Source organism: Siphateles boraxobius, unplaced genomic scaffold (genome assembly GCF_051911475.1).
Source record: "Siphateles boraxobius isolate OS27281-9 unplaced genomic scaffold, OSU_SipBor_1 7, whole genome shotgun sequence".
NCBI classification, from domain to species: domain Eukaryota; kingdom Metazoa; phylum Chordata; class Actinopteri; order Cypriniformes; family Leuciscidae; genus Siphateles; species Siphateles boraxobius.
Genome location: NW_027509197.1, coordinates 5,799,296 through 5,822,324, shown reverse-complemented (window position 1 = coordinate 5,822,324; position 23,029 = coordinate 5,799,296). Strand labels below are relative to the sequence as shown.

Here is a 23,029-nt window from a genome sequence, read left to right as displayed (position 1 = left end):
CAGATTTAAGGTATTCATGTTCACATTGACCCGCCTCGACTTAAAGAGTTTTTCAGTGCCTAAAGCGTCCCGTTGGTCCAGATCTGCCTCTTTGGCAAATTTCCTTCAATGGGACCCTGACCCCTCCCATGTTCCTCTGTCAGGGTTTGGGTAATTGTATTATGCTTCTCTTATGTTTGGGCCATGTCGAGCGTTTTGGCCACCTCACAATGCTTAAACATCTGCTCTCTAGGCTGTGCACGTTTCTGGATTGATGTAATGCCCCGTGGCATTTCTGGCTCTCCTACTCTTCACTTTTCTACTCCCAGACCTTCGCCCAGAGCCCAAACCAGCATGAGATGGACTCCATATTTTTGGGTTTAGTTCTCGGTGCAATTTTTTGGAGTGTCAGTCTGTTCCATTCAAGATTTTGCTTGGAGTATTAATACTTAAGAGTTGGTTTATTATCTTAATAATATTTAAATGAAGGCTCTATTCCAAAAACTTGTGAGCTGCTTTTTTGGCTGGCCGACATTTGCAGCGATAGTGGACTGAAGTTGGAACATTGTGAACGAGTTTCATATTTATTTGGAGTAATTTATCTATTCTGTCTGTTCTGTATGAAGTTTCCAAATTAGAAGTGACATGATATTGGCTACTAAAGCTGTGGAATATAATAATTTTACGATGCATAACGATGCTGTTGTGAACGGTTCTGCATCAATGCATAAAAGCAAAAGATCTGGGGTTTTTTATGCAATTAAATAGGCTTAATGCATATTAATGTGCTTTTTATTGTAAATAAAGTAGGCTACTCATTATATATTAAAGTCCTTTAGGAAGAAAAGTATTTCCGTCTGATGTTTCTGTTTCGGCTTTTACAAAAAGGGAAAATAAAGTGCAGGTTATGTCAAGCACAATAACCCATAAAAAAGATCCCAATGCATTACTTTCACTGACTTACACACCCGAAACGCCTGCACAGACACCTCAGACAGCATGCTAAAATGGTCAGATACAGGGTTTTTCCTGCATAGACAATTATGAGGCGGCCGCCTCCGTCAAATTTCAGGGAAAACTCCGTCAAAACTCAAGTCAGGGAATCACATGATTAGATACCTCTTTTCAACCGACACGGTTCCGCTGCGGGTTCACGGCCTGTGTCCAATCTCAAACCGTTCTGCGAATTTCGACGGCATCAGAAAAAGCATTTAAACTTGCTGGTCTCCAACGGAGCAAGGTAAATTCCTGCGAAACCGCACGAGCCGCTGCCCCTCCCCCTTTTCAACATCTCCTGTCAGTCATCACAACCACCACAGACGCACGCAAGTCAAGAAGCACCTTCCTTCCGCAGCATCGAAGTGCCTTCACTTGTCACAGCCAGGTACCGATAGTGTTTTTCTTAAGCTTTGGCTTTGTTGTGAAATTAAAACGCTTAGTTACTTAAAATATATCCATAGAGCCAGCCTGACTTAGGCAATAGTCCAACATTTTTCTGGCGTTTTTATAAAATAAGCTATCACAAGTAACTTAGCAGGCACGTAATTTACTTTAAAATGTGCACAATTTTCTCCCCGGACCCCCCTAGTGTTACAAATTTACCACCTCCGCCTCATTTTGAGCCAGGAAAAACCCTGCACACCGAATTATTTAAAAATATCTGTCTTGGCGAGTATTCATGTAAACACGGTTGGTTATCTCTTAAGTGAACTTTAACAGTTGGGGGGGTATCTGATGTATGCACCTGATATATGTATGTATGCTGATGTGGCGTGCACTGGTCTCTCATCGCTCACGGAGAAGCGGCAGCATAAAGGAGGAGCGACGACAGTGGAGATCGAGTGATGCCAGGCCTGGACTATTTAATTTAATGTTTTGTTTTATTATGTGTGGCGGCAGTCGACCGTGAGGGACTGCCGTCTTTACTTTCGTTTTCAGGTAGCGGTTTCAACAAGGAGTGGGGGTAATAATTTGGCAGGGAGTCAAAAATCGGCAGAAGACCTCACTGGTAATCCATGCTTTCACTGTTAGATGGTAGATGGTGCGCTATTACGCATCTTCTGCAAGAATAGAGAATGTCGGGATCAAAACAGGCGAAGAAGCAGCATAAACAATCAATCGAAGCATTGTTTATGCACATGTAAAATGATGCGATCATCTAACATTAAACAGCATTTAAATCAAAACTGCCTGATGTTACTGAATGAGATGTCGACCCAGAAAGCGCTTTAATTTATTTTGTTTCTTATATTATATTTGTTCTACTGTTTGTTATTTGCATCGTTCTTATTTTTAACAACAATGATAAAATAACTATGTTGTGATTATTCATTTAGTCAATATTATCAATAAAATAATTTTAGGAAAAGATTCATTGGGATGCATTGAGAATAATTTTATACTCTAATATAATCGTGAAGCTAGTGAAGATTTACACCTCTAGTGACTACCAATAGGAGTTTGTATGAAATAGTTAGTTATTGCAGTCAAGTAAAAACACTTCTAATTTATACATTACTGATTTGGAACACTCTACATATGCAGCAACTTTGTGTGCCATACAAATATCACTATTGATGTGAAACCTAAAGGAGACTCTCAATTGATTGCAGTAGAGTTTAGCTTTACCATGCTGCTAATCTAACAATGCAGTTCTTCCGAGAATAAAAATACTTGGGTAAAATAATCGATAGAACTATTTGTTATCTATACTTTTGATATTGAATTGTTTATAATGGAGCCTGCTTATAATCTCCTGCTTTTCCCACCATATTTGATTTTTTTTTTTCATTATTGAGTTTGTTGAAGACTGCAACAAAGGTTACATGCCATGCCGTCTTATAGTGTGGTCACTTTTGCCTTTGTACGACAAAATTATGCAGATAAAATTCAGTGAAACAATAGGTGGATCCACACAATTTCACACGAGACGAGATGTTTCCCCAATTATATTTCGCATCAGATTCATGTTTAAGCTTTGAATGTATGAATTCGCAGCGATGACCAATATAAAGCTGCTTTGTTTGGAAGCGACCTCTGAGTAAGTGGTGCTTCATGCATCATTACACTATTGATAAAGGAAATGTACCTTCTTTTCCCTCAAAATTTGCTAATATGACAGTGCCTTTTGGATTTGACTATATTAAAGCATCGTAGAAGGCAGCATAATCATCCTGGACACTTTTGGAACAGCCTACGATGCCTAAAAATGCTGTCTATTTGGGCAACTTGAAAGATTTTGAAGCCAAAGCATTGCAATATGGTTGTTGTTTGTATGGTATCTTAACATTTAATTTACTTGCATTATTTACCATTTTTTGTGAGTTGAGTACGTCCTGATATTTTAGGGCAATCCAGTGAAATTCTCAAATGTTTTAATGTATGGCATGCCACATCAGATAAGGCAGTTTTGTCATGGTCATTAAGAACATGCATAGTATTTCATCAATTCCATTCAAACTTGGAAATCCTTATCAATGCTCTGTAGCTTTTGTACACTATGATATACCACTATAGCTACTTGTGAACCTGACAAATCTAGACTTAAGCCCAATTTATACTTCTGCGTCGAACTTACGCGTCAATTCTACGCGGACGCAAGCGCTGTGATTGGTCTGCTCAAACCGCTCCCTCGGGTTTCACATGCTCCCTCTGCGTGCGTCAACGCGGACAACGACGCAGAAGTATAAATTAAAACCAATGCGTAGTCTACGGCGTAGAGGCTCCGGCGTATGTCCGACGCAGAAGTATAAATCAGCCTTTAGAGGAGGGGAAATACATGCAGCATTTCCCTCACAATAAGACCTATTATTACTGGTGGTTTTGGAAAATTCCTGAGTAATGATTGTTGAGAAGTACAGTCTGGAAGGAAACTGGGAGGTAGAATAAAATGGGTTGAAATTAGCACTGTTTTTAGGCCAATTTATTTAGAGCTGGTCATCCGTCTGGAGAGTGTCAGTCAGTAATGGATGTGTTTACGCCTAGTGTCTACAGCAGCCAAAAACCCACTCATACAAATGTGAACTGACAGACTGCTGCTGTTGTCTTTTCCCCTTATCAAACTACAATTACGTCACTGCTACAGAGCTCACTGGGTTTTAGGAGAATATGACCCACTTTTCTTTTGTTTACCATCCTGGAATTTATGTAGAATTAATCGAACTGCATATATTAATTAAGAAGATATATTTCTGTTTGTTTTTCTATCAGGAAATCATACAAAACAAATGCAATTGGTCTGAGGAATTTTCTCAAGTGCTGTCAACTGTTGATGCATCCATTATTAAAAAGAAAATTTGATGCAAAGCAAAATCATTCAACAGACTGCTGGAGGGTTGTGACCAAACATGGATCACAGGTCTGTTGTGGTAGAGTTGTTGTGCACAGCAGAATAAAAATTTGGGGAATAGTTCACCCCAAAATTAAAATCCTGTCATCATTTACTCATCCTCAATTAGTTTCAAACCTGTATGAATTTCTTTCTTTTGCTAAACATAAAAGAAGATATTTTTGAAGAATGTCGGATGTCAGACAGTTGATGCACCCCATTGACTTCCATAGTAGGAAAGAAAATCCGATGGAAGTCAATGGGCTCCATCAACTGTTTAGTTATCGACATTCTTCAAAAATCAAAATATATTTTGTGTTCAGCAGAAGAAATAAATTCATACTGGTTTGAAACAACTTGAGGGTGAGAAAATGATGACAGAATTTTCATTTTTAAGTGAACTATTTCTTTAACCAAATCATGAATGCAATAACTTTTTAATATGGCTTGAGCACAATGTGTGTTGTGCAGTTAATTATTGGATGCAGTGATTACTATTTTTAGCCATTTAATTTATAATTTGCATGCAACATTATCAAGATGAATACATTTCAAAGTGTAATTGCAAAGATTTTTTGTGTACTTATGTTTGAATAGCAATTTTGGTACTGTCTTGTGTCGCCACTTGTTGTCCGATGTAAAATCTGGGTCTTAAAATCCACTACCCTAATCCATTTGAAAATAAATGTGTCCTAGTGTTGTCCAGGTTTTAAACATATTGAATCCCTTGTGTGTGGCCATCATTGGCAATTTCCACCTCTAAACCTTGTACTGCATGTCCTCTTATTGGAGCATATCAAAAAGTGTTCTCGATTTAGGATTGGTATGTTAATAATAGGTCTTGATGGTTGACGTAATTGCTGATATGGTACAGATTCAGCAGAAGACTGAAGACAGGTGCCTAATTGCAAATGCAAGCTTTGCTTTGCTTTTCAATTTACTCTTAAAGCCTGAATATTCTCTCTCTTTTCAGTTATGCTCTGGCAGATGAGGCCTACCGGTCCCTGCGGGATCAAGATAAAGACCAGTGCATTCTCATCACTGGAGAGAGCGGGGCAGGAAAGACGGGTAAGACCACTGAAAATACTTACACTCGAATCAAGCTAATCAGTAACAAACTAGATAAAAAAAGTTTGTTGAGACAAACTTTAAAGTTGGCTTGAGAAAGCCTGACCAGAATGCTTGAAGCTTTAAAAGCTTTGAAAGGTTTTCATTTTTGTTAAGTTTGAAGTGGTTTTATAGCTTAAAATTTAATGGGTTTAAAGGCAATACTGTCAGATGGATGGATGGATGGATAAAATCAGTTAGAAAAGACATAACACAATAAGTAAGAACAGTCTAAAGGTCTAGTCTGAGTTTGGTAGTTTTAGCTTGAAAAGTCTAGGAGGAGTTGGAGCTTTATAACAGTAGTGATGCTGCTAACTTTACATTATTTTCAGTATTGTGATACTAATTACTTTCTTAATATAGGATTTTATAACCATGTGATGTCATTTCCTGTTCCCTCATGCTCATTCTTTTAATCCACTCATTCCTAAATTCTCTCCAATTCATCTTTAACAATGCCGTCAAAGGATGATTCACCCATAATGCACTGTTGCTAGCTTGCTTCTATTACATTTTACAGTAGTTCCATTGCATTGTCTTTGTGGGATAAGTAGAGAGAAAACTGTATGTCATAGATTCTGGATAGATCAACAGTAAAATTGTTATGCAAGTTGGACTAATCTGCAATCTAAAGTAATATCTTGGATTAAATTAGTTTAGAGGACTAACTCTTCTTGTGTCAAACTGTTCATCCTGTGTTGGGAAATGGATCAAGATCTACAAATGGGTAACAGGTGCTGTGTTCCTTATAATTTATGGTCCAATCATAAATGTATTTGACGCCTTAATTTGGCTCCCATTCAGTGTTTACATATGGATACCATCTCATATTCTCCCTTTTGAGACATCACATAATTTTTCTTTGTGTTTAGAATGGAAAATTGTTGAAAATAAAGTTGTGCCTGCCTATCCATCTTTAAAATAAGTATAATTTGCATTACAGAAAATAGAGATGATCGAGGAATTAATGACTTGCTCAACATGCATATTATATAGAGGAAAATAATAATATTGGGAAAATAAAATACACACTTTTATTGTAGTTTTTTTTCAAGTGTTCATCTGGCTAGCAGGTGTAGTATAGTGCTCTTTTGACTGTACTTTTGCTTGAGTTCTTTTAATGTCAGCTCAACTCTGTCATGTTCGTTTGAAAGAAGTTATCTTGTAATTTTACAAAACCACAGCTGTTTAGCAGTGCATAACTGGACTTGTTTTAAAATGACCATCTTACTGTGCCAACCATTCAAATCCAGGATGTCCAACAGTCAAGGCAATGAGATAAATGGGGATTGTGGTAATCCACGCACTACATACTACAGAGCAAGGGCTGATGAAAAACATTGACTGTTAGTCAAGGTGACTGTTAATTTCGAAATGTTCTTCTGTACTAATGAAAATCTACCACAGCTCAGAAATAAATTAAATTGGACCCTCCTATTCCATATTCAGGATCCATGCTTAAGCTATATGAAATGAGGAGTTATGGTGTTATTTTCTGTCTGCTTGATTATCACTCTATCTCCTATGTATTTGATTTGATCAAAATGTTTCATAGTCTAAGTCCTGTGAATTGAGCAGAGTCCAAAAAAAACTGTACATCTCTAAAACATAAGTGGGCGTCCTTCCCTTCAGAAAACATTTCATATCAGCACTTCTGTGTGTAAGTCACTGCTCTCATAGGTCCAGACATGGGAAAGTCATTAAGTGTTGAACAAGATAAATCTTAAACAGCCAATTGTGCCAAGTAGATTTAAATCATTTCATGTAAAAACTAAAACAATTTTAAACAAATAGTTGAAAATAATTTTCACATGTTTTTTTTGTTTTTTTATGAAATGAACTAAAGGAAGTAAAATTTAACCATTTTCATTTATATTCACCAATTTAATAATATGCAGCAATATTTGACAACATATATTTTATTATATTTGTAAAGGCACACTGGGACTTCCGTTGACATTTTCGAATGAGGATGCAAACAAATCAGTGAATAAGTTTTAAACCGATATTTTCAACTGATTTACGGAAATAAATCTGACTTAATATCTAACAAACTTAAATAATTTTTATATCTTCCATATATTATTTTATTTTTGTTTTTTAGGCATACTGGACATTGATGCCCAAGCATTCCCCTAAATTTGAGTTGTTCTGTCATCTCTTTATAAATAATAGCACCAGCTCAATGGAATGTTGAAGACTCTTTAAACAGTTGATCTCATGGTTTGCTTTAAAGGAATGGGGGAGTTTGAATGGGAAAGGCGTTTTATCCCTGTAGGATGGGCAGAGTTGATGTAAAGGGGATTTTTGAAGGTGAGGTCTTGTCTCGAAGATGACCCCTGATTCTGACCTCATTCTCCTGTGGTCTGTTTTTCAGAGGCCAGTAAGTTTGTGATGTCATATGTGGCGGCAGTGTGTGGGAAGGGCCAGGAGGTGAACAAAGTGAAGGAGCAGCTGCTTCAGTCCAATCCTGTGCTTGAGGGTGAGTTTTCCGTTTCTTTTGATTTTGTACCAATTGTCACACCTTTAGGATGTTTAGGTCCCTTGTCCTTTTAAACATACATCAGATGTTCTGGAGGTCAGTTAAAGGCAAGCTGAGTGGCAGATCTTTCAGATTCTTGAAGGCGAGTTTGAAAGCAAGATAATTTGAGACGTATATCATTTGGATTTTCCCATAATCCTACCCCTACTAATGGGCCAAAAGCTCCCTGGTCCCTGTTGGCAATCAGACAGCTGTGTTTTTATGTGGGGCCATGAACAGGAAATGCCCATAAGCAATGAGATGGAGATGGAGCAGGAATGCCCAGTGCTTCTTGGCAGCAGGACGCCGAGCAGAGTGAAGCCCCACATCTGGGAGAGTTTAGCTGCTGGAAGTAATGAGCCCCACACTGGGGGTCCTGCACATTTCCTGCTGCATGTTTCTCTACCATAGACTTTCTGTGTATGTAGGTTATACTATGAGGAGATGGCGTTCAGAAGGAAAATAAAAAAATTCATTATATTTAATGAGGGACATGTTACACTTAAAAATAAATGAACGTTATTAGGATCTATGGTTCTATGAAGAACCTTTAACATCCATGGAACCCTTTCATTGCACAAAAGGTTCTTTATAGTGGTAAAATGTTATTTAAATTTCGAAAATGTTCTTAAATAAAAGAAAAAACTGAAATAAAAGAAACTGTTTACTTATTTGCAAAGCAGCAAAACAAATAGTGGTTCATTGGAAAACAAAATAGATTTGAAAGAAATGAGGCAGTTCTTGTATGCAGAAGTCCCATGGTCATGGATAACTTTCAGGGAATTTTAAAGTTTACCAGGCCTAAGAAAGTCACAGAAAATAAACAAAATCTAAAAAGACTCTGTACAGTTTATAAAGTTGTTGTTATAGACACTTGTTCTTGCTATAGGCCTACTTATCTATATTTCATCAACTAGACCAGGGACCAACTGTCCCACTGTGCCATTTTCAAAGTTATCAACTTAATCTAATTTGAGAATTATTTCAAAGTTTATTTGTCACTGAAATGGAAGGATGCATTGTGGGATACAGTATTCTGTGCAATGTGCTGTTTTGTATACTGCAAAGGTATTGCTGTAGGTAATCTGAATGTTCCTTGCATGCAGAACGTTTGCATACTGAACGCAGTACTGCAGTAATATATTAGTATGCTTTTCTAAATGTAGCCATTGTTTTTTTAATCTGAATACACAAAATACTTTAATTTGTTGGGGTGCCATCTTGAAGCTTAAACAGGCATGCCAATGCCAAGGCCATGGGTTCAAATCCCAGGGAATGCATGAACTGATAAAATGTAAACCGTAAACGCAATGAAATTCACTTCAGATTAAAGTGTCTGCCAAATGTAAATTCCATTCAGTGTCCATCACAGTTAACTACAATACACATACACTCATACTGTTCTATAATGGACAAAATTGATGATGGACATGTGGAATTGTTCCTGTTATTAGCCTTCTAATTATTTTATGTTTCATGAATATGATGAAAGATAGCTGAGAGGATTCAGGATAATTTTTCCACCAGATGACATCAGTCAAAGTAGAAATTTAGTGCTGAATGAATATGGCATGACTAACTCATAGCATGTTTTTTCCACTGCAGCTTTTGGTAACGCCAAAACCGTGAGGAATGACAACTCGTCTCGATTTGTGAGTATCTATTTCTTCTACCAGGAAGAATATTTTACGACTGTTTTGATTCTGCTCCTCCCTTTAGCGCATGTTTGCTTTAGATTAGATCAACATGGACTTTAGATCATTGATCTAAACAATGGGCAAATTATTCTATTGCTTTGTCAGCCCACCCCTAAAGTGTTCTCTCTTATCAATTCTTTTCTTGGGAGTTTGGTTTTGCTTTGTTTTTCCGCCGGTCTCCTTTTGCAGTACCACTTTGCTTTGTGTTCCTCTTCTTATTGACCTATATGTCTATTCTGACACACAAAAACAGTAGAGTGATTGGTGTTCGTGCTTGTTCATACAGCGGGATTCAAACAGAACCCTGTGTAACCTCTCTGGCAACCAACTCCAGATGCCTTTGACTCTGTTCTGCTTGTTTTACTATGATTTTCTTTCCTGAAGAGAGAAATGCCACTCAACAATGCCACTCAACACAACCATTTATGCAAATATGTTTGATGTTGTGGCTCTTTGACAGTTGGCATTTTTTTAGCTGTCTATCACGGCCTGACCACACTAAATAAACATACACTGAGCTATAGAGTGTGTACTTACAGAGGTCAGACCACACAGAATTGTCCAGCGTGTGCTTTCAGTGGTTCAACAGAGGTGCTGTTTAATATACATAACAGGGTAAACAAACCAGTGTTGAGTCAATAATGTTGTTGTTGTTGTTGATCATGGGTCAAAATGCACAAAAATTAGTTTGAGCACACTTACTGGCTCTTGCATCACCCACATGAAACCATCAGTGTTACATAACCATTTATTTTTGTGGCTTTGTTTCAAAACCTAGTGAGTTTGAGGCATCATAGGCACACTCCCAAATCCCAACACAAATACAGTTACATGATTATGATGCCTCCTAAATGGTTTCATTTTGGATTTTAAAGGCAGCAGTGCATCCTTTGTCAAAGGCTATTCCATAATGCATAGCGGCAAACAATAGATCCAAGATGTTTGCTCAGGTGTGGGAAATGTCGGTTACAGTCTATGGTAGTTTCACCATTTACTACCGAAATAATATACAAGATATAAAATAAAATAAAATATATTTAAGAATATACAGTGAGTGTGAACTGAATGTAATGTTTTCGGACACTAAATTGCATGTTAATTGCATTTTAGTTAAAATTTACTTTAGTTTAAATGTATATTAAATGCATTTAGCTGAATATTTTTTGGATCCCCTTAAGTAGAACTTAAGTTAATCTTTATATAATTTCATTATAGTTTTCTGTAAACTTAAATATACTTTAACCTTAAACAGGCAAGAGTGGAAAATGATCAGCAAAAAATCATTTGTCACGTTTCATATCTAGATTTAAGTGAAACTTAATTCTTAAAATATTTAATATTGTTTGGATTTCCAAGGATGCGTTGCCCTATTACCGCATAAAAAAGACAAAGTCAGCAATATTTCTGATTTATTTTATGCAACAAAATCTTTTTTATATTCAAAATATACTGCATGTATGACATTTTCCTAGAATTGAAGCATACACGATTCTACGGCCAATAAGGATCTTCCCTAAGGGCCCTGGTCCTGGAACGAGATTTCGACTGCTCCCACCCTCACCTGTCACCCCAGAATGCGTAACAATGCAATGACCTGTACAGGGGTGCCAGTTTACATTAAGACACCACTCATTGTTGTGAGTGCTGTGGATAATTCCATTTTCTTACCCTAATCTAGCAACGTATCTCAGGGGATCAGGTAAATAACAGCATGAGCAACATATGACTTTTCTTTTTCAACATCGTAAAGTGTTCAAAATTTAAAATCAGCAGTTGTTTTGCATTTTTTGCTGAATAAAGGTAGATTAATATATGCCTACTTTTTAAACTTTTTGCTGTATAAAGGTACGATTAATATATGCCTACTTTTTACAAAGTCAGAATTTCCAGCTCCATTGGTGGACATGAACGGCTTTAGGTCAAACTGTCAAAATGTCCACTGAAAATTCGAACCAATCATTTGACCCGCATACTCCAAACAGACACCAATATGATAATGATAACATAATTGGATGAAAAAGTATTTCTCATGCCTGTTACAAGAGATTAGAGTATGTATTCTGTGGTGTGCATTGCTTGTTTAAGGGTTAATGAAATTTATATTAAAATTTGTATGTTATGCATTTAAATATAATTGTACTAAATTGCAACATCATTACAATTTTGTAATTGTGTTATCTAAATTAAAATAATCATAACGCATCAATATAAGTGTACTTTAAAGAACAACAAAGGATTATTAAAACAATGATTTGTCAATGTTGTCAGTTCCAGCGTTTACCACTTTAGAAGATTAGCGAAAGTCAAACCCATCCTAAGTAGGAAGAGTTTTGAGATTGTAATTCATGCTTTTATTTCATCACGGCTTGATTACTGCAATTCGCTGTATCATGGGCTGCCTGTCTCATCTATTCATAGACTTCAACTGGTCCAAAACGCTGGTGCCCGTTTGCACACGGGCAGGCACAAACGGGACCCCATTATGCCCATTTTATGTTCATTGCACTGGCTACCTATTCATTTTCGTATTGAATTCAAAATTTTGTTGTTCGTATACAAATCGTTAAACAATCTCGCTCCTCAGTACCTCTCAGAGTAGTTTACTGAACACAATCCAGTCAGATTGCTTAGATTACAGACCAGTCATCTACTACGAGTACCCAGATCCAGACTAAAATGCAAAGAGCCTTTGCAGTAGCTGGCCCCAAGCTATGGAACAAACTGCCACTCTCTATCAGAACAGCAACTAAAGTGTCTGAGTTTAAAAGTCTTTTGAAAACATCTTTTAATGTTTTGTGAATGTTTATTTTAATTTTGGTATTACACGTAGGCAATGTTGTACAGCATTTCAACCAATGGTCAACCAAGGTTGTTTTAAATGTGCTTCATAAATAAATTAAACTTGAAACTTGAATGATTTAAAAAGTAAAACTTTTTTTGAAATTATTCCAAAGTGTACTTTTTTAAAAGTGTTTTTAAGTGTTAACAAAAAGTATACAGAGTACACTTAAGTGGCATTTTATTTCATTATTATATTAATGGCAAGTGCAATTTCAAATATTTAAGTTTTGAAGTAAACTACATGTACACATTCAATACAATTAAGTCCGCTTTTTTTAACAGAGGTTATATATACTTAGCAACATCTAATCACCAAGCTCTTTTGGAAGTCTATATATGTGGCACAAACAGTTGTGGACTGGTTAGGATGCTGCCCTATAGATGCCATGTTAACATTTATCTCAAGCACCATTTTATCATATCATTTTTCAACAGTCTCAACAGTCTTCAACAACAATCTCTGTGTTATAACTTTTCTCAAAGTAATTTTCAGCTTTTACTTCCTGTGTTGGCAGAGGATTTTCAGGTTTATCCATTAGCCTCTAACCCAGTTTCCTTTAGAAGTGCTGTTGGATATAAATAAAGAGGGAACATTTTTACTGGCTCCAGAGACACTGGGCTTACTGTTCCTTTCCCAAATCGTGTACAGGGACAGAAAGACAAAAAAAAAAGTTGATTTTACCATTACAGCAGCGGAGAAAAAAAAGCCTTTTCTCTCACAGTAGTCCATTACTCCATTGCAAATCTATGTATGATTGGCAGCGTGTGTTCTGAACAGGCCTGTGCTTGGAGAATTAACTACGCTTAGAGGGAAAGTCTTTTTTTTCCCATCTGCCTCACGGAAGGCTCAAATTTCAGCCCTATTTGCAGTGATCACTGCCCTCGTTGTCATGCGTCTTTTCCTACCATCAGAAACCACTGAAGAGCCACGTGGTTCTCCACAGCAAGCCTTCCATTAGTCCTAAAGGCCTTGAAGTGTCACCATAGGGGAGGGACACACTTCTTAGACCTTAACAACTTGATCATATCTTATTTTGACTGCACTAGAAGGCCCTGTTAAACAACATAAAAGAACCATGTCATCAACACACCATGCACATTTTATGGGATGTGCTAACAATTTCTTCTATTTCTACAGGGGAAGTACATGGATATCGAGTTTGACTTCAAAGGAGACCCCATTGGTGGAGTCATCAGTAATTGTGAGTATAATTATAAGGCAGAGACCGTAGTGTGTCCCTGTAATCGTTCCCAAGGAGGAATAAATGAATAGTTCACCCCAAATCTGTCATTATTTAGTCACCCTCATGTTGTTCCAAGCCTTTATGCTGTTTTGTTTTTTTTAAATACAAAAGGAAGAAAGCTGGAAAAATGTTTGAGCAGCGACAGTTTGTGACTATAACCACTTTTCCACCGTCCTCGTTGCTTAACCATTCCACTCCATGCCGATCAGGCCAGACACGGATATGGTTTGTTTTTCCACCATGGGACTGATAACAGAGCTTTTTGGAATGTAATAAAAAATGCATTGCCTTGGTATCACAAGAGTTTACAGATTGTATGAGATGTAAATGGTGACGGTGTTATGGAGGATGATCAGATATTTCTTTTAATTTTATCATTAACTTGTTTACTTTGCTCAAATAGCACATTACAAACTGTAGCCAACCATGCTGAAAATCATAGGACTATAATGGCTTGTAATCGTGCCGTACCAGGCTGAAGTGAAAATACAACTAGAACCAATTGTTTTTGTTCATGTACTTTTAATCAAGTTAATGCATACTTGGTGAGCATAAAAGACATTTGAACAGTAGTACATATGGAATGTAAACTACTTTTATGGTTGCTGTGGTTACCATGAACTGTTGCTTTATGGAAAAGAACTGCATTAACATTCTTGAGAATTTCTCTGTTTTCTGGAAGAAAGTCTGAGGGAGAATAAATGATGACAGATGTTTCATTTCTGGGCATCTGTTTCTTTAAGTATTGTATACAAGTGGCCCTGTCTTTACTCTTGCTTTTAGCAGTGTGCTCACAGAGAGGTGCATTTTATACATACACACACACACAAACCATCCAGAGTGTGTCCTTATTTTGTAGTAGCATAGCAAGCAAACGGTTACTGTAATATCCCCTTGAGCCTGTCTCTCTGCAAATCCAAATCCAGACCAGCAGTCTAGTTGGTTTGGCACACATACTCTTGACTGTTGAAGCCAGTGGTTCATTTAGCTCAAGGTTTTCTCATGCAATTGGTTCATTTATAGTCTCAAATTAATGGGTTGTTGAAATGATGAGGAATGGTGACCAGTTGCAGGACCTAAAATTTGTAATTTGTCTAATACATTAATATAGATTTTAACATGAAATCATTAGCCTTTCTTTTATGTAAACTAACCTAATAAATAATTGCTGGCATAACAGTTCATTTCTAAACTATAGCTACGTTTATCTGGTCAAAAATCAAATTTTTCCACTGTGACAAGTGACCTTAAAATCTTTAAATGGAAACAAAAGTGCTACCACTTGGCATTGAGTGATAATTAATCAACCAAAGTTTGTTATACCACAGCAACTTCCTGTAACTGTTGACACGGTCCATTGACACAATTAGCTAATTGATTTGAGGAGAGTTTGTGACCTACAGTATATAGTACAGCAGTTTGAGTGACTAGTCGATCGGTTAGTGCGTCACCATCCATGTGAGAGAATCAATCTATTCTCTTATTGTGGCTGTTGTGATTTCTCTACTTCACTCCATCACATACAGGGGTGTCGTGTCACTAGACCTAAATGACAATCTAATGATGTTTCTGATGTTTGAAACAAAAGGTCTGACTTACTAACAGTTACGCCTTCAGCCCCGGTTTTGTAGTTGCAGATAAACAATGCTCCATGTCTTGTCTTCTCTCATATCAACCTAATAAATGTGGTTGATAAGATAATCAAGGCTTTGGGCTGATGCTGCTGTTTTCTACTTGACAAACATCTGGATGGAGCGTGGGTGGTGTGACATGTCCCTCCTCCTACAGATGAATATCTCCTGTGAGACTTCCTGTCTCAATCTAAATACAATGAACAATGAAAGCTTCGCCGTGGATACCTAAATATTCATTCTAATGTAAACAGGAAAACACCTTTGTTTTCCTCTAAAACTACTGGAGAATTGTCTGTTGCCAATAGCTAAGTTTTACTTGGGGATAACACCCCCAGCTGTTGTCATCTCTGGTTGCACATGAACTGTTTTGCGTTTTGATATTTCCCTTTCACAGATCTCTTGGAGAAATCCCGTGTGGTAAAGCAGACCAGGGGCGAGAGGAATTTCCACATCTTCTACCAGCTGCTTTCTGGAGCATCAGATGACTTGCTTAGTAAGAGACTACTTGCATTTTATTTTGATTACATGTGTGTTCTGGATGCACTATATGGGGCGGGGGTTGGGGTTCACACCACGTTGGACCATGCCATTGTCTGACATTTTTAATAAAAGAGAACACAATAACAGACTTTTGATTTCAGGCATCAAAGGGGTGAGCTGGACAGAAAACCACATAGATGTAACATAATCTGATTTTAACTGGGTCTTATGAAATGACTAATACATAGACAGAAATCTTTGACAAAACCAAAGACAGTAAAACGGAAAGATGGACCACTCATAGGAAAACAACTGGGAGAAATAACAGTGCTCAGTTATCGAAGATTGTTGTCAAGTGAACTGAATTGCCTTAAAGGGCACTATAATTGCATTTTTTCTTTCAGAAAAACTGAAGCTGGACAGAGACTTCAGCAAATACAACTACCTTAGCTTGGATTCGGCAACAGTCAATGGATTGGACGATGCTGCCAGTTTCAGAACAGTCAGAGTGAGTTTGCTTTCAAGTCTATCATACAGTAGCTGGTTCCTAAACACATTATAGCATGTGAGAGATTGGTTCAGACTGTCTTTGGATTAACTATGATCCATGGCACCCTGTATGATGAGAGGTTAGCAAAGCACCTTATCTCCTCAGCTTAACTGGATAATATCGTCCTTTACCCCACTGAGGTGGAGTTTGATCCGAGCAAGACACTTTGCCTTGTGGCATTATGTAATTTGAGCTTCGTTCAAGCCTCTACTACTTAAAGACTGGGAGGTTCATTTAAGGGGGAATTCCACCTGCTCTTAGCTGACTTTTGCAAATAGAAATCAGTGCTTCTGTTTTTCTTTCCATCTCTCATGCATATTTATTTTTTGTGAAGATGGTCATGTAGGGCTTGACAATAAGATTATTTTCGGCTGGCCTGGGACAGAAATTATTATGGTATTATTATTTTTTAAACATATACTCGGTTTCTGACATACAAAACATGGTTTTATTAACATTTAAAAATGTATTTCCCAGACAAATTTATAACAAATGATGTGCATTTTTAAAAGATTAGTAATAGCTACAAGTTATTTAGTTTGATTTAGCAACAAGAATACATTTTGTGCACAAAAAAAATTAATAAAACGACTTTATTCAACTATTTCTTCTCTTCTGTGTCAGATCGCCTACACTATTCGCATTGTAAACACAGTACAGCGCTTCCCGGGTTCCACGTCAGAACGCAGAAGAGAAGAAATTGTTGAATAAAGTCTTAATTTTTGTTTGTTTTTTTGCGTACAAAAATTATTCTCATCGTTTCATAACATTACATTTGAATCACTGTAGTGTTTGTGTCCCAGCAAACAATGCAGCCCACATTAAACTGTTCAGAATCCAGCACTGTATCAGACAATGCAGTGCAGTTCTGATGAACAATATGTCTAAGCCAAGCTCCAATGCTGACATCAGAACACCCTAACTCAGCATGTGCTGGGCCTCTGGCTTTGTCTTTTAACCCCTTGCCTGGGGAGTCAAATCCAATTAATTGGAAACATGCTTTTTGCAGTGTAGACAGTTGCAGTTTATAAGGTTAAGCATAAATAAGGCTTTGTGTGTAGGAGACAGTAAACACTTCCACAAGGGAGGATGGTTGCTATTTATGCTAGGCTGTAAATAATATACAAAACTCAGCAGAACTTTCATTCTTAGAGACATGGCATGCCTGTCTTATTAACATGAAAACATTAATGAAGAGTTTCTCCACTCTGTAAGGATAATGTATTTAGATTTTCATTCCCTTTGAGCTGCGTCAGGTTTGAGGCCTTTACAGCTCACTCACTGTTATCTCTGGCCTTTAGACCATTGACTTTGCTAATGAACTGCTTTTGCACGTTCATTATCAGCGATTCCATTTCATTTCAAATGTAATTTATGGCATCACAAGAACAAATATTGACACAATCTATTGAAGCACAAGCAGCATGAGAAATCATAAGCTGCTTATGATTCTGTTGGTGAAATACTAAATATACTGTAAAATGTCAATAAAGTATAACAATACTAGGATAAATCTCAGGTCATATTTTATCCCAACATCAAATCAATAATGAATTACACATAAATGAGTGAAACATCCACATGCATTACATTTAAAAAATATATATATTTATTGAGTAATGAGAAGTTTGGGTTGCTTATTGTCAAGGAAATTATTAGTCCTAAAATTATTCATTTTCTTTCAAATATAATTTCTTATTTCTTTCCCTTTAAGGTGTCGAATGTAAACAATTTATTATTAAGACCACCTCCAATGCTCAATCTTTTCTCTTTGACAGCCGGTGGTGTGATGGAAATCTCTGTCATTAGTTTTTCCTCTAGATTGTTCAACACCCTCAGGCTGTCCATTAGTGGTGTGATCATGGGCCAGTCAATCACTTAACAGAAACCACTATGTACTGCCATGTTAAATGTCCATCAGCAGACCACTATTGATTAAAATTATTTTCTCTTCTGTGTTCCCAGAATGCAATGCAAATTGTGGGCTTCATGGAGGATGAGGTTCAGTCAATACTTGAGCTGGTGGCTGCCGTTCTCAAGCTGGGAAATATAGAGTTCAAACCAGAGTCTCGCGTCAACGAGTTCGATGAGAGTCGAGTGAAGGATAAGAACGGTGAGTTCTGGGCTCTGTCAGAAAGCATTGCCTATCCAAAAGCTTTTTAGGAGACCTGGTTAGATATTGTACAACTAAAAGCCCACCTTTTTTTAAACTCTGATTTGTAAAAGAAAGTACACTTTCCAAGAAACTTTTATATGTGGATGATCAAACATCACAATCAGTATTAGACATAATGATTTAAAAATTTGCTTGCATGGAAAATCATATTAGTATTAATTGTGAAACAGCATTTACTGTTGTCTTGTACTGCATATAACAGGCCTTCACTACTGCCATCTACTGATCTGTTAGGAGATATTTACAGTAATAGCTTGCAGTTGATAGTATAGTTAATCAACACCAACCACATGGGTACTTAACCAAATAACCCTTGCAGCTTTTAGCATGCATGCATAAGCTAACGATTAAAAAAAATTGTAAAGTCAGATGAGGGTAGATATTATATTTAAATCAGTGACAGAGGTGTCCTGTTATATGCCGGAATTAATCTTAAACCATTTTACAATTCCTCTTTAATTATTAAACATTCCGTTTACCTCTGTTAAATGGACAAATGAAGGCAAAAAAGGTCATTTAAAATAATCCTAACACTTTTACTGGCCTAAAATATTTACTTTCCCGGAAACAGTGCAAATAAAAGTGTCACTAAAATGACTTTGGAACCAGTTTCTTAGAAATTAGTTTTAAGAAAAACTCTAGCAGCATTTTTCATACAAAGCTGTGACATTCATGCTTTTTTAAGTGTGACTTAAATACTTAAGTCTAAATATAATTTACATGGGAAACAAATTTGTCAACTACTCTAATACTGTAAATGCACTGCATATGAGGGTTGTTTGTCACTGGTTGTTCTAGTACTGTAGTTTCCTATGGCCAGGGCAGTGGCCGTCCCAGACTAAACGTCACAGTCTTATGTCAACACCAGTATGTAAATGGTACATACTACAGCGTCTGGTTTGTCTGCTGTGCTTAAACCCTTTAGCAGTAATGTGCTTTCCTCTGTCCTTTTGACCTGATAGCAATGGGCTGAAATGACGCAGATTGAGCGGGTGTGGGGTGGGTGTACCTGATGTTCAGATCCTATCAAAAAAGAAACACTTTTAAAATACTCTATAGCTTAAACTGCTTGAAAGGGTCTTAACATGTATCAGTCTAAACCTTGACCTCTAGACTCTAGGAGAAGCCTTTGATAAGAATGACTGTAGCTTTACATTTTAAAGACATTATTACACTAAATTGAGTTTTTTTTTTCTGTATTAAAGACGCGTAGGTTAAAATTGCCTAATTTGTTTAAATGAAATGAAGCACTGTCTAGTCTATCCATAAATAGTTCTTTAATCTGATCTGCCTGGGTTTCTTTTGCATTTCCTGTCCCAGACCTCAAGGAGATGTGTGAGCTGCTAGGCATTGAACAGTTTGTGCTAGAGAGAGCATTCAGCTTCCGGACGGTGGAGGCCAAGATGGAGAAGGTGTCCACCACGCTCAACGTGGCTCAGGTCAGCACATGCACACTCCTTGTCTGTAGGTTGAGCTCCTTTTAAATGGTTGATTCTATATATATTCTCAGTGTCTTGAAATGTTTGTAATTTTGAATGACTGAAAGTAATAGAAATTCATTGATCAAAAGATATTGGAAAGCCTAAAATATGACGACAAACTAACATTTTTTTAAACCTAGCATTAAATTATATCACTTATGAATGAAAGGTCATCTTATTGACCTGGCACATAGTAACTATCACTATCACAACCGTTCACTATCCTTGCGTAGTTTAAATACTTGAGCACATATTATTATTATTATTATCATTATTATTATTGTAATTAATAATAATAATAACAACAAATAAATAAAGTATTTATATTCATATTCATTTGGTTTGAATGATTGATTGTCCACTACAGGAAAAACAAGTAACAAGTAAGATAAAATGCTATGTCAAATAGCCTGTGGGTCTGTGCCAAGTTTGGTCAACATAGTTTGAAAGATTTGCATGGACATACAATCAAATTCCACCGATGTACAATTTTTGACTGTAAGCTATGTAAGCTATAACAAAGCAGCACAGAGTGATGCAGATTGAGCTGTCTAGGAGGGACAAACATTTTATAGATTTAAATATTTGAAGAAGAAAAAAAGCAGTAACAAATCAAAAACTCTTAACCTAACCTTGTACAATAACACTATGTTGTCGAGCCAACAACACAATAGAGGTCGACAAATATTACCGGCCAAACCTCAGTAAAGGCTGCTGGAATCCATGTAAATCCAAAAGCTTGATTACTGCAGTAATTACATCTGAGTGAGGGTCCCGTTAGCATCTTGTGATGTGTCCTTGGCATAGCATCATGCTGTTAAGAGTTTATCCATGAACTTAAAATGCATTTCTGGTCAAAGTTAACTTGATAGATGACAGACCTCTATGGAAGTAAAATAATGTCAAATGTTTTTGAAATAAAAAGCCTGTTGCATTGCACTACTTGAAAAAAAAATAGGCATTGCATTAACCATGCTTGCATTTTAATGCATTGTATTTTTAGGGCTTGCATTTTTATGGGCTGAAATTCAATTCAAATTTAAGCTGTGAATATTTCAATTAAAAACATTTCAAACACATTTTCATTATTAAAAATTCAATAATCCATATTCACCCTTCATATTTCACTTCCAACATATTCTAACTGTTTAAAAATACAACCTATAATATTCAACAGGCAATTTTCGGTCCATTTTATTTCGCTTTGCAAATTCGCTTCTACAAATTCAGTGGTTCAAATTCGACAGTAAAATCAACATTGACGTCCAGGAACTGCAGGAAAAGCAGAAGATTGCCGAGCATACTCTCCATGTGCTGTTTTCGACCTCACCATCAGATGGTGCAAAAGCTCTTGTTGTTGACGAAGACCAGCAAAATTAGAGCAAGTCATTCATTCATAAAACTCATTTACAGCAATGTAAGTTTATTTGTGATTATTATGACGGCTGTTTTTGTTAAATTCGGTGCCTTCACCGTTACTTTTCCTGTGTAGCCTACATGCATATTTCTCTACCGTGAACGAGATCATAATGTTATTCCCCGATGCGGATATACAGATCCAATGTTAAATTTTTGAGGTTGACAGATATTTCTCTTGGTTGTTTAGTTGCCTTAACTTTATATTGTGGCGATGTGCTGCATGCAGGCTATTAGGGTTTCCCTCAATACTTCAGGATTCCCCTGCTGGACATATACAACGCTTAACGTAGCTTAATGGAGTATTGATGTAAAAGTCCAAACTCACAGGCAAGCAGATGGACTCAGAATAACGCGCACAGCTGAGCGTTTCCCAGTGATAGACTGGCATAAAGTTGGCTTGATGTTGGACATTCGCACATTTAGGGACCGTCTCTAAAAATTATACGACTTTGGTATACACGTTTCTAAGTTCAATAGCATTTGAATAGAACGACTTACAGTCATAAAACCAACTGTAAAGTGTTCATGTAGTGTCAGGCATAATGTGAACCCTTTGGATTTTTGATATTTATTCAAATAAATTTAAGTTTGCTATTGAAGTTAGAAACGTGCATGCCAATGTTGTATGCAACTTTAGAGACGGTCCCTAAATGTGCGAATGTCCAATGTCAAGCAATATATATATATATATATATATATATATATATATATATATATAGAGAGAGAGAGAGAGAGAGAGAGAGAGAGAGAGAGAGAGAGAGAGAAAGAGAGAGAGGGAATAGAATAGAAAGTGTTAGTATTAATTGATCAAGTGTTGATTTTATGCCAGTATATCACGAAACGCTCAGCATGAAACTTTGCGCGTAAAGTTTATAATCTGAGTCCATCTTCTTGCCTGTAGCCTATATAGTAGGCTACAGCCTACATCCCCAATAAGGTGCAAGGTTGGTCTTTCATATCACTGTATGTCTTAAAGGGCCACTCCACCCATTTGCATTAAGAGGTCCATTGTTAGACAACCAGTCATACTATTGAATGGTCGTGCAACATTCTTTCATTTTCCCCTGAGACGAGAGAAATCTACTATTTACCTTTTTCACTTCCTCCTACAATGACGCTAAAATCGTCATTTGACGTCATTGTAGGAGGAAGTGTAAAAAGGGGGGATTTCTGTATAGACTACAAGCACAAATTCCCACCCTTTCAAACCCGCCCATAGGGGGTTGTGCCTAATGCGCTAACAGAGCTATCACAGATCAGTGGGTGGGACTTCACTTGCAGATACTGAAAGCAATATCAGCCATCTTGTTTATAAGCTAAGCTAACAAGCGCTGTGGATATAGGAAGTTACGACAATGACGGAAGAAACTAAACATGATATGGAATAGAGGATTTTGAAATTCTGCTGCTCGAATCCGCTGTTCGTGGCTATCTTTACGAGCCGCAATATAGTGAAGAGCAGCTGAGGCTGATGGAGGATCAGGAGGCGGCTGCCTGTCGCGGACGAGGAGCCCGGACTGGGTCGAGCTGAGGCGGGCTGCTGGTGCGTGTGCTCTCGCTGTGCGCTACGGAC

At 37.1% G+C, this 23,029-nt stretch overlaps 1 protein-coding gene across 3 annotated transcripts in view; it reads left to right on the top strand.

Annotated features, from left to right (window-relative positions):
- myo1b (myosin IB) overlaps positions 1-23,029 on the top strand; it is a 116,669-nt gene that overhangs the window by 53,926 nt on the left and 39,714 nt on the right. For all 3 annotated transcript variants that reach the window (XM_077215735.1, XM_077215736.1, XM_077215737.1), the window contains exons 4-11: positions 5,280-5,374; positions 7,791-7,895; positions 9,540-9,586; positions 13,611-13,674; positions 15,745-15,843; positions 16,235-16,338; positions 18,346-18,493; positions 19,877-19,995. In XM_077215735.1, coding sequence (XP_077071850.1) covers positions 5,280-5,374; positions 7,791-7,895; positions 9,540-9,586; positions 13,611-13,674; positions 15,745-15,843; positions 16,235-16,338; positions 18,346-18,493; positions 19,877-19,995 — 781 coding nt within the window. The remainder of the gene's footprint in view (positions 1-5,279; positions 5,375-7,790; positions 7,896-9,539; positions 9,587-13,610; positions 13,675-15,744; positions 15,844-16,234; positions 16,339-18,345; positions 18,494-19,876; positions 19,996-23,029) is intronic.